Below are 13447 nucleotides of genomic sequence, written 5' to 3'. Positions count from 1 at the left end.
AAAATAGAAAGCATCGATGGATCTATATTCTGAGTATCATCGGAATTTCTAGGACATTTGCGGTGTCTGGTTTTAACATTATCAGCAAAATAATAAGAGCAGAAAGAAGATGCTTCCTCCACCAGATAAGCATTACATATTGACCCTTCAACTCTTGCTTTATTACGAACATTATTTTTTAATTATCTCAAAAACCTTTCAAATGGGTACATCCATCTGTACTGCACAGGACCAGCTATTCGTGCCTCATATGGTAAATGTACCGGTAGATGTTCCATTGAATCAAAAAAACTTGGTGGAAATATGCGCTCCAACTTACAAAGTATGAGAGGAATGTCAGTCTCTAGCTGAATCATATCAACCGTCATAATACACCTCGCTGTCAAATCTCTGAAAAAAAGACTCAAATCTGTAAGTGCTTGCCAAACATTATTGGGAAGTAAATCATGAAAAGCTATTAGAATAAGTCTTTGCATGAACACATGATAGTCATGACTCTTCATTCCAAACATCTTTAATTTGTTCATGTCAACGCATCGAGCCATATTCGAAGCATATCCATCTAGAAATTTGATTTCTTTTAACCAACTACATAAAGCTTGTTTACCATCTTTGTCCAATGTATAACAAGCTTTTGGAAACTTATTGGTTGTTTCATTCTGATGTAATTCTGGTCTGTTGACTAGTTCTTTTAATTCTTCACGTGATTTTACAGTGTCCTTAGTTCTTCCAGGTACATTCATCACAGTGTTGAAGATATTATCAAAGAAATTTTTCTCAACATGCATCACATCTATATTATGTCGAATGAGTAGATACTTCCAATAAGGCAACTCCCAGAATATGCTCCTTTTCTTCCAACCACACTTGCACATCCTCACAAGATACTTATTTATCTCATCAGAATTAGGCTGAGATACTGGGAGGAATCCATAACTATCTATTTGTTCAATGATTTCTTCACCTGAAGCATGGACTGCTGGGGGAGGTTTTCTGACTACAACATTCTTTAGAAAATTTTTCTTATTTCGCCTAAAAGGGTGATCCAGTGGTAGAAATTTACGATGATTATCAAACCAAAATACCTTCCCACTGCAAGGCAATGAAAATGCATCGGACTCTGTCATGCAATGTGGGCATGCTAATTTACCAGCCGTGCTCAATCCCGACAACATTGAGTATGCTGAAAAATCACTGATCGTCCATAATAAGGCCGCATGCAATGTAAAATTAGTTTTACTTGCAATATCATAAGTAATCGACCCTACATTCCATAATTCATTAAGCTCGGCAATTAGAGGTTGCAAGAAAACATCTATCTTATCTTTAGGATTGGCTGGACCATGAATAAGCACGGTAAGAAACATAAATTCATCTTTCATGCACATCCATGGTGGTAAATTGTACGGTGTTAATATAACTGGCCAAGATGAATATTGTTGTCCCGACTGACCAAATGGTTGAAATCCATCTGCAGAAAGTCCCAATCTCACATTTCGTGGTTCCATTGCAAAGGAGAGAAACACAGTATCAAGATGTTTCCATGCAGGAGAATCACAAGGATGACACATTATACCTCCTTCATGCTCATGCTCATTATGCCACAACATGTGGTTAGCTGTAGCTGCAGATGCATACAAGCGTTGAAGTCTAGCAGTTAACGGAAAATAATACATCACTTTCCAAGCAATATTTTTCTACTTCTTCCCTGGTATGCGATTACGATGCTTAAAATGAGGGTGAGTACAAATTTTACATTCATTCAAATCACTGTCTTCATTCCAAAATATCATGCAATTGTTTATACAACAATCAATCTTCTCTACAGGCAAATCTAAACCTCTGATCAATTTCTTTATTTCATAGAAGTTATCAGTCATTATGTTATCAGTAGGGAGCAACTCTGATATCAATTGACAAATGTCATCGTAACATCTTTCTAAAAAATGATGTTCTGCTTTCATATTCAATAACCTTGCTGTAGCTGATAGTTGTGAATGACCAGAAGGAATGTCTTCCCACACTTCTCTTTCACTAGCCTTTAACATTTCATATAGTTGCTGATATTCAGGGGTTGGTATTTCATCTATATTCGAATAATCAACTGCATTCATCGCATCTTGAACCATTGATTGCATTGAAATATCAATATTATTTGATGCTTCAGGAGTTGTAACAGTAGTCCCAGAATACGAACCACTAGATGACCCAATTGGTTCATATAAATAAGGCTCTTCGTGGCAATATATACCAATTGTAGTAATTTGACACAAATCCATTTCTACATATGTGCATTTTTACGGTATCCTCATCACGAAATGCTCTATTTTGACATTTTTTATGATTGCACGGACACCGTAACTCAGAATCATTCATACATTCTGGATGACTTTTAGTAAAAATCACAAACTGTTCAACTTCAGCAATAAAATCATCTCTGATAAAATCATTGTCTAATCGATTGTACATCCAAGTTTTGTTCATATACATTGTTATAACCTAAAGAGAATATAAATTGAAACATTATTAAACTTGTTGTATCACTTGAAATAAGTTTAAATAAAGAATTATGTGCACAATTTCATCTCACGATCATCATATCATATTACCATAAATCACCTTTACACTAGAACAATTAAATGAAACTATTATAAACATGTTGTTCCTTATAGCATTATCAAATGAAATAATCATACATATATGAGAAGCATCGATCAAACACTTGTTGGCTACTACATTTTATGCAAGTACGAATAGCGAAATGGATCAAAATATGTCACGACACTTAAATTTTCTAAGGTTTACATTATGCTCAGCTACGAATAGTAAAAAGGCACCGCTACAATTGCGAGCAGGCTGCTGGCCGCTATTGTACTCAATTAAATTATGCCCACTAACACATTAATTTTATCAACAATCCCTCCCTTAAAATGGTATTCCAAATATAATAATCAATTTAAAAAGAGTCAAACTTTTAGACTCTATGTAGAAACACCAAGTAGCTTTCTGAGTTTTTGAAATGTAAAAATTTTGAGAGGCTTGGTTGGTATATCTACAATTTGATCCTCACTTCTGCAGTAAACAAAATTAATAACTTCATCATTTGTGGGATTTCTCAAAAAATGATACTTCACATCTATGTGTTTACTTCAACAATATAGCACAGGATTTTTAGAAAGTTTTATTGTCGAATTGTTGTCACAATAAATCTGAATATGTCCATTCTCTTTGAAATAAAATTCTGTAAGAATCTTCTTTAGCCAAATAGCTTTACAAGCACAAGATGTTGCAACAACAAACTCAGTTTCCATGGATGATAATGTAACAATTGATTATTTTTTTGAAGACCATGAAATATCTCCTGCACCCAACATGAAAATGTACCCAGATGTATTTTTTTGATCATCTAGATCTCCAGCACAATCACTATCTGTAAAACCAAACATATCTATTTTTTCTCCCTTTTTATAAAATAATCCAAACTCTTAAGTACCTTGCAAGTATCAAAAAATTCTCTTTATTGCTAAGAAATGCATTTCTGTAACACAATCCATGTATCTACTAATCATATTCACAACATGCATAATATCAGGTCTTGTCACCATCAAATACATTAAACTCTCCACTATATGTTTGTAAAGTATGACATTAAACTTCTTTCCTCCAATATCTTTATGTAACTTCACTCCAAATTCAGATGGAGTATTTATAGGATTACAATTTTTCATTTGAAACCTATCAAAAATTTCTTGAACATATCTTCTTTGAGAAATAAAAATTCCAACAAAGGCTTGCACCACTTCAATACCAAGGAAATAATGCATCATACCAAGATCAGACATTTCGAATTCTTTCATTATAGATTTGTTAAAATTTCCAAATATAGATGTACTATTTCCAGTGTAGATTAAGTCATCTACATATAAATAAAGTGTCAATATTTTTCCTCAATCATCAATCTTAATAAAAAGAGTATATTCATAAGAGCATTTTTGAAAGCCTTCATTTAAAAAAATAAGTTTCTATACGATTATACCAAGCCCGTGGGCTTGTTTTAGTCCATATAGAGCTTTCCTCAATCTATAAACTTTATGCTCATTATCAAATTTCACATAATCCGGAGGTTGATCAATAAATACCTTTTCTTTCAAATCTCCATGGAGGAATGCTGATTTTACATCCAATTGAAAGATAGACTATGAATTTTGTGCTGCCATCCCTATCATCACTCTGATTGTATCATGTCTTGCTATAGGAGTAAAAACTTCTTTATAATCAACACCAAACTCTTGCTTATAGCCCTTCACCACCAAGCGTGCTTTGTATTTGTCAATCTCAGCATGTTCATTTATCTTTGTCTTGTAAACTCACTTTACACCAATTGTCTTTTGCCTTTTAGGAAGATTACATAACTTCTATGTATTATTTTTTTCAATTACTGTAATTTCATCATCCATAGCCTTTCTCCATTTTAATTCTTTAACAACCACTTCAAAAATAGTGGGGTTATAATATGAAAACAAAGCAAAATGTGTAAAAGGATCATCACCTTGATCAATTCCAGTCACCTCATAATTAATTAGACATCCATGTTAGTTTTCTTCAAACATGTTGTGACCTTTGTGATTCTGCCTCAACTGAACTTTGATATACTATAGGAATATTTTGAGAGACTTTCTCATGTTGCTCATCCTCCGTAGGTTGTTGTACTTTCTCATCATCATCAAAATCTATAGGGATAATTTTTTTTAACGTCATTTTAATTCAATGGCCAAGTTTTTTTCATCAAAAATAACATCATGACTTATAATGATTTTCTTAGTGCAGGGATTATATAATCTATAAGCTTTTGATGTATTACTCATACTAAGAAAAATACATTTTCACTTTTGCTGTCTAGCTTCTTTCTCCTTTCATCTGGAATATAAGCATAAGCGATACATCAAAAAATCCGAAAATGATCAATAGTTGGTTTCTTTCCACTCCAGGCTTCCTTCGGTATCATATTTTGAACAGATAGTGTGGGACTTCTATTCAATATATGGATGCTCCAATTAACTACTTCTGGCCAAAAACTTTTAGGAATACTATTTGTCGTCAGAAGACTTTGCACCATATTCATAATAGTGCGGTTCTTCCTCTCGTATACATAATTCTGTTGGAGTGTGTAAGCTATTATAAGTTGCCTCTTAATTCCATGATTCTCACAAAAATTTGTAAATGCATGTGAGTTATATTCTCCACCATGATCTATACACATAACCTTAATAGAGTTGTCAATTTCTTTCTCGACAGGTACTTTATAATTTTTGAAAACTGTAAACGCTTCAAATTTTTCTTGCAACAAATAAATCCATATTTTACGGTTATAATCATCAATAAAGCTAATTATATGTCTTTTACCTCCATTAGAATGTGGTGTTATTGATTTGCAAATATCTGAATGAACAAGTTCCAATGCCGCCTTTGCTCTCCAAGATTTTCCCTATGGGAATTGATTACGGTGTTGTTTGCTAACTACACATTCTTCACAAATTTGAGAAGGAGTTGTAATTTGAGGAAAATTGATCACCATATTCTTCTGTTTTAGTATTTTTAATCCACCAAAATTTAGATGTCTATAGGAAAGTGCCATAACCATATCTCATCATCAATTTTTGTTGAAAATCATGAATGTGATATAGTATAAAGATAAAGAGGAAACATACGATTTGCTGTCATGTTAACTTGTGCAATTAAGCCCAACTTTGCACCTTGAATCCGATAAACTCCTTTTTTAATAGCAATTTCTTATTTTTTTTCTTGTAATTGACGCACACTAAGCAAATTAGTCTAATCTGGCATAAAAAGAACATTAGATATAATATGGGTAGAATCTCCATTTGCTTGTATGGTTACCTTTCTTTTCCCATAATAGAAATTGTAGAGTTGTCGCCAAATTTGACAAAACTGCGAAAGGATTCATCTAAGTCTAAAAATATATCCTTTTCTCCAAACATGTGATTGCTGCAACCTGTATCTAAATACTATATATTCCGTTGAGTTTTCTCTTTCTCATAGCATACCATTAAAAGGGGAACTTTTTCTTATGCAAAGTTAGTCTGATCTGTTGGTATGGATTGGCGGGCTGGAGAGGGATGAGTTGCCTGAAACACTAAAATAAACCTTTCTCGATCTTTCAACTCAGGTTAGTAGCAATAACAAATAAAATTAAACAGAAATAACAACTTAAATAAAATCAGTAAAAGATCAAGAATTACTTGGTTACAACCTAAATGGTTGTTAATCCAAGGCAGTAGAAAGCTCATTAAGAGTCTCCTTCACTAAAGGCGGAGAAGCCTTTACACAATGAAAGCTCAGAAAAGATTAGCAAAGTGAATACACAAGTTGTTACTTCTTTCCTAGCTGGTTGTTTTATAGCCCATGAAAAATCGTATCCGTAGGGTGAAGGTGCCTTCCAAAGGGTTGGAAGGCGCCTCCAGCGAGGCGCTCATGGATAAAACTTTATCCATGGCCAACGACTCATTTCAGCCTGGTCAAAGGTGCCTTCCATAGCCTTGGAAAGCGCCTTCTCATTGTTCATCGAAGGCGCATTCCAGCCATGGAAGACGCATTCCACAGAAGGCGCTGAGGTGCCTTCAACAACCTTTGAAGGCGTCTCCAGCAGCACTTGCAGCTCCATTTCGCTCTTTTGCTGCTACAATTTCCTGGATGATTTCAGCCAACGGAATAGGGCTCATCCGAACCCAATTTCCGGCCTTCTACTCGAGCAGCCTTCCTCCTCATCTTCTCATCCCTCGGATCGCCGCGCGCGTCCTTCTCGTCTGCCGGTGTACTTTTCCGCAGCACCTCATCCCTCAGACGCACCGAGTCTGTTGGCTCTCTCCCGTGCCGTCCTTCTCGCTAGTTACGTCTTCCGCTCGACTTCCTGTGCTCCTAAGCTCCACACTTAGACACAGGGATCAAAACATAACAGGACCTAACTTAATTTGGTTGATCACACCAAAAATAACCTTGGGGTTCCAACATGATCTCCATTTTATTTCTTCAAATTAGTATAACATTCTGATCTATGATGACCATACCAATGACATTGGTAATTCAACATTCGACGTGTCTGTTGACTTTGTTCTATTAGTCGTAAAATAATGACTTCCACGTCCTCTATCTCTTCTTTGAAAATAGCTTTCTTGGTGTTGATTTTGTTATTGGTTCCCATGATCATTGTTGTTTCTACCACCTCTTTCTCTTCCTCAACCTCTGCCTCGTCCTCTATCACTTCTACCATTCGTAGAGTGATTTTCTAATAAGGCCTTCAATGCTTGCTCCTCTTTTTCATATTGATTGATTTTCTTCAAATTAGTATGCTCCAATGGCCATAGTGACCATCAATCGAAGAATGACAAGTTGTACAAGACTTTCGGAAGACATAACTCTTTTCGAAACCAATAACAAAAATAGATGAGTCGAGTACACAAATTAAGTTTTTCATACACTTTCATTGATGATTATACATCCTATTTATAGACTAATACATCATATATTAAAAAATCCATTAATTCCACTACATTTAACCACTAACACCATAATTGTATATATTAAAAAATCCATTAATTCCACTACATTTAACCACTAACACCACAATACAATTATTATCCTATTATTTCTCTTCCCTTACTCAATTAAAACATGTCCTTGCCTTCATGATGTCTACTATATACACATGCATGCGAGAGCCCATTATCATGTATTTATTCATAAGATATATACTCATGCAACTATATAAGCCAACCATCTAGCTATAAAATTCTCAATGTGGGACTAAAATCTCATGGAGTCTCTTCCTTCCCTCCACCTTTTTTCATTCACTTTCCAACATCTATTTTAAGAAAATTATGCCTAACACATGCCTCAACAACTCAGCCTACTCGACAACTCAACTTGCTTAGTACATAACGCAGTCTGCTCAACAACTCAGCCTACTCAACCTGCCCTGCTCAATAACTTGGTAACTCTATCTGCTAGGCAACTCGGCCTGCTCGATAGCTCGGTAACTTAGTTTCTTTGGCATCTCGACCTACTTAGCAACTTGACCTGCTCATCAACTCGACATCTTGGCCTACTCGACAACTATGTAACTCAATTTACTCGACAACTCAGCCTACTCGAGAACTCTACCAACTTAGTTTGCTCATTAACTCAGTCTGCTCGGCAGCTCGATAACTCAATTTGCTTGGTAGCTTGACAACTCGATTAGCTCAACAGCTTGGCAATTCAACCTTCCTTGTCTTGACAACCTTTCCAACTCGTCAGCACTGAGTTCAGCAAGTCAAGCTCATCTCAGTAGACCAGATAAATCTAAAATTTTAAATTTAATATATATTTTTTTAAAATTCAGCAATTTCTCATTGATCCCATTCTAGAAAACCCACGGAATGTTTATAAACTAAAACTTTGGTGCAATTTATGATGTTGGAGTCACCCTAGGCTTTAATTTGATGCCATGCCATCTTGTTGTTTATTTTATTCCTTGCAAGTTGTGTAACAAACGAAGTATTGAATTTCTATGAGAATAGGTTGTAAATGGTTGTGACTAGAAGGAGCAACTTAGAAATTAAACAACATATTATACTAATTTCTTGTTAATTTGATCATTAATGGTGAAGTTAGATTTTCCTAAATGTATATATATTCATAGCCATTGCATTTTCTATTACAGTTTCAATCTCACAATCATCCATACTATCAAATTCCCACTTCATCATTGTTGATTATAATGAGGCTCGCTGCAAGCATTAATGTTTTTCCTATGAGGATTCGTATCATCTCTAGGGTCACACATCAAGTTTATGACCACTCTAAACATTCATTAGAAGTAAAATGATCAACAAATCATCTGTAGGATCAGTCCAATATGATCAAGAAATCAATATGTAAAACATAATCTTCATGACAAAATTTATCATCCACAATAATTAGTTATGACAATATTTAAGTTGTTGTAGATTTCATTTTGTTTTATTGCGACAATTAATGGGCTTTGGTGGGATAATTATGCTTCTCCAACGGAGATCGCGACAATGTTTTATCATCGTAAATGCCCTTGATAAAATAGTTGCCTCACTCAATTGTTTCGCGCTACCACACTATTTCAATGCTCATCTTCTCTCACTCTAACCTGCCCCTAATGCTAGCCACTCTCCTCCTCTATATCCCCCCAACTTGTGCACAAGCTCTATCCTTATCACACCCTCCTTGCTCCGGATGCGATCGTGTGCCCTAATTTGTTTGTCAAGATGAGTTTGACTACACAAATTTGGTTATTTGCAACATAATTAGTTCCCATTAATTGATCAATTGTGATTGTCCAAATTTATTTAAATAGATTTTATAGAAGGTGCAATGGTTTAAATGCATTTTAAAGCTTGCAATTTAAAATGAACTATATAGAAAGTGTCAATTCATATCCAAATGATTCACTGATCACCAAATTGTGATAACCATCAAAAATATATATATATATATATATATATATATATATATATATATATATATATATATATATATATATATATATATATATATATATATATATATATATATGGTACATTTTCCCCTTATGTCAACTAATATATTTATTTATTTATTTAGTATATCATTCATGGAAACTTGCTTTTTTGTTTCATTACAAGTTTGGTAGCTACCAAAACTATATATTTAACCAACTATTCATTGCACTTAGCATCCATCTCTATTTTCCTCAATTTAAAGCATTGTTATGCCTTACCGCATTACTCACAACTAAAATGGCTAGGACCCGTGCACCGAGCAAGGGAAGGCGGAAGATTGAGATGAAGAAAATACAAAGTGAGGATGCCCGCCATGTGTGTTTTTCCAAACGCAAGGCGGGCATCTTTGCCAAGGCTAGTGACATCTCAACGTTATGCGGGGTCGATGTGGTTGTTATGATGTACTCACCGGCAGGTAATCCTTATTCTTTTGGTAGTCCTAGCGTCGATCAAGTCGTGGATCGATTCCTACTAGGAAACTTGTTGCAATTTGATGCCAACACAAGCTTGAACCTAAACCATGTCCACCAACAACTGAGCCAAGAGTACATGGATCTGTCAAACCAATTGGAGGCCGCGAAGGATAGAAGTGTCAACCTGAAGGATCGAATCGCCAATGCCCAAACTCAAGAGTTTGATGTCGCTAGAGACATCAACAAGTCGAGTCTCGAACAAGTTGACCGACTCATGAATGGGTATGAGCGACTAAAGGTAAAAACTGTGACTAGGATCACAGAAATACTTCGCGGTGATGCTAACGCACCAATGGTCGGGGGAAGTGGTGCTGCCTCATCGATCACCCCCAATTAAGACCTTTTCAACATCTGGCTCCTCTTATAATATATGGATCAAATTCATCTTAGATCATTTGGCTCGCAACATGGGCACTAGCATGGCCCCTTGGCGCACTTTATTGTGTTGTGGTGATTCTATACTTCAATTTGTTATGTATTGCCTCTTTTCTTTTATGTTACATTTCATGGATATGAATTGAAGGTATGTCTAGAACTATGTTGAATTATTCCTTAAAAAGTTTTATATTACTTTTGGTGAAGTTTAATTTCTCCATGATTAAATCTCAGCAAGGTAATTTCATGGCATGTCATGACATGCATTAAGAGCTATGCCCGTTAAATAACTACAACTTATTTTTATGTATTAATTAATAATCAACTCCACCACCATTCGCGAACTGCATGTCTAGTTGCCTCTGTCGAACCTCATGTTGGTGTAATTTTTTTTTAGGTCAATGTTAATTAGGTTGATTAAGCTTAAGTTGGTTGAGCTTGAATTTTAATATTTGACAATATGAGAAAAAAAATAGTCAAATAGGTCATGACAGACCAGATATTTAACGATATGTGTTTTCAGAGATTGTTGGTGTAATTGTCCGTTTGGGAAGATTATTGGTGCAATTCTCCTCTGATTAAGAGTTGACCAGTTTGATGTATAGAAGAGTCAAATAGATCAAGATTGACCGTATACCTGATTGGAAAGTCCTAACTGGAGGTTAGGCAAGGGCAAGATCAATGGGAGAGTTGGCAGAAGAAGAAAAATTCAAGTGGGTCAGTGTTGACTAGACACTTGGTCTGGAAAAGTCCTTTAAGTGAAGCCAGACAGTTGAAAAGCCCTAGTGAGTAAAGCTAGACAATGAGAAAAGTCCTGGTGAGTGAAGTCAGGTCAAAAGTTCTAGTGAGTGAAGCTAAGTAGATGGAAACCCCTAGTGAGTGAAGCTAGGCAATGGAAAAAGTCCTGGTAAGTGAAGCCATAGTGAGTGAAGCTAGGCAGATGAAAATCTTGGTGAGTAAAGTTAGGTGGAAAAATCCTAATGAGTGAACCTAGGTGGTGAAAAATCCTGGTGAGTGAAGCTAGACATATGAAAGTCTAAGTGGGTCAAGGTTGATACTTTACACGAGGAGAAAAGTCCAAGTGAGTCAAAGGATTGACCGAACACTTGGTGGAGAAGTCTTAGTAGGTCATGATTGACTGGATGCTAGGCAATGAGGAGTCCCAACAAGCCATGGTTGACCAGATGTTAGGCAAGGAACCCTAGGACTCAAGTTAATTAAGGAGCTAAGGTTGCTAATCAATTAGAACAATCGATTTGGCAGAGCTTAAGAATAATTCTGTGAGGAAACAGAAAAGTTGGTAAGCGATTAAACAAGGTTGCTTAATCATTTACGGGACTTTAATTAGTGATCGAATAGAGAGGACCGTAATTGATTAGGATAATCTATTATGAAATTCTTATGCACTTAGGGTAATCACTTAAACTCAGTAAGTGATCAGGTTGATTGCTTAAGAGTTATTCTTTGCGAAGTACTGTGAGTTACTGAATCGATCTGGCTAATCGATTCAACATGACTTATGTGATTGAGGTAATCACTTAAGGTTCAAAAACTAGCTGTTTCTTTAGGTTGCTGACGTAGTAATAACTTAAGCATCTTCTTAAGCGATTAAGGCGCTCGAAGAAGCCTTAGAAAAGGATTTTTCATGACCCTTGCACACACCTCTCCTCTCCGCTTTTGCTTGCCAGTTATTGGAAATTTTGGGAGACAAAGTGCTACTACATTTCTCACCTTTAAGAGACATTCAAAGCAAGCAAAGCTCAAGGGATTCAAGGTTTCAAGTGTTAAGTCGTTTTTGATTTGTATTTACATTTATTTCCTTGTTTCAAGTTGTATTTTCTTGTTCTTGAGTTGTACTAGATTTCTTCACCTTTTGATTGTTTCGAGAAGGAGTGTTTACATAGTGGAGAGTGTGTTCGAGTTTGGAACCTTGGATTAGTCACCTTTTCTTGAGGTGGATACCAAATAAATCTTTGTTTTAGTATTGGTGGAGCTTCGCTTCATGTTTTCCATTACAAATCATCATCGACGAAGCGAGACGAGCTATTCACCCTCTCTAACTCTGAGAGTGTCCCAACACCTCAAACTTTTAACGATGACATTGTTGGAAAATTGATTTTTGAACCAATTAAGTGTGTGAATGAGAAATCATATGGATTGGTTTACATGATTTAATCTAGAGCATCAAATTAAGATGGACAAATTTGGTTCATCCACTTGAAAAGGATAAGTGTCTCGTCATTGGCTCAATTTGAACCATTGAACCAATGTCTCTTGAGAAGGAATGCAATCTAGATCATTCAATTAAATTGGATGGATGAGATTTAATTGAATCAAGAGGTTCTTATACCCCTTCATTTGATATAAATAAAAGCCCTCACATTCTCATTGGATTCAGTCAATTTATTCCATTTCAAACCAAAGTAAGCATTGCATTCCATACTTGTATTTAGAGAGTTCGAGAAGCTTTTTGGTTCAGAGTTCTTACGATTTATAGTGCTGTTATAACAAGATAAAGTCGTTGTATCTTGGGAGAATTTATCTTAAAGAGATAGAGTCCAACTCTACCCTCAACTTCACCAAAGCAGTATTATATCATCATTTTACCCGCACTCAGATTGCACCACCACCAGATTCAACAATTTTAAGATGAATTTTTCTATTCTATAATGATGGATTTATGATCAATGACTCCTGTTCCATCGACGCATGACGAAAAATCGGAGAAGTTTACAAGTACAGATTTCAATAGGTGGCAGCAAAAGATACTATTTTACCTAACCACATTGAACCTTGCGAGATTCTTATGTGAAGATGCCCTTTCATATCTCAAGATGAGATTCATAAAGGAAAGAGGGCGGCATATGATGCTTGGGGACATAATGACTTCTTATATCGAAATTATGTCCTCAATGGCTTGGACAACACGTTATACAATGTGTATAGTCGAATGTCAACTACAAAGGAGTTATGAGAATCTCTTGAAATGAAGTATAAAACAGAAGATACCAAACTGAAGAAATTCATAGT

General features: G+C 35.5%; 1 protein-coding gene across 1 annotated transcript; it reads left to right on the top strand.

The window, feature by feature from the left end:
• Positions 1-9806: 9806 nt before the first annotated feature.
• LOC122043515 (agamous-like MADS-box protein AGL29) lies at positions 9807-10379 on the top strand. Its single transcript, XM_042604148.1, has one exon. The coding sequence runs from the start codon at positions 9807-9809 to the stop codon at positions 10377-10379; it is 573 nt and encodes a 190-aa protein (XP_042460082.1).
• The last annotated feature ends 3068 nt before the right edge of the window (positions 10380-13447 follow it).

Source organism: Zingiber officinale, chromosome 2A (assembly GCF_018446385.1).
Source record: "Zingiber officinale cultivar Zhangliang chromosome 2A, Zo_v1.1, whole genome shotgun sequence".
Classification (NCBI taxonomy): domain Eukaryota; kingdom Viridiplantae; phylum Streptophyta; class Magnoliopsida; order Zingiberales; family Zingiberaceae; genus Zingiber; species Zingiber officinale.
The sequence above is the reverse complement of the archived record's forward strand: the minus strand, read 5'-3'. Positions and strand labels throughout refer to the sequence as shown.

Excerpts from the sequence above, each read along its gene's own strand:
- LOC122043515 (XM_042604148.1), top strand. The coding sequence starts at position 9,807 with ATGGCTAGGACCCGTGCACCGAGCAAGGGAAGGCGGAAGATTGAGATG.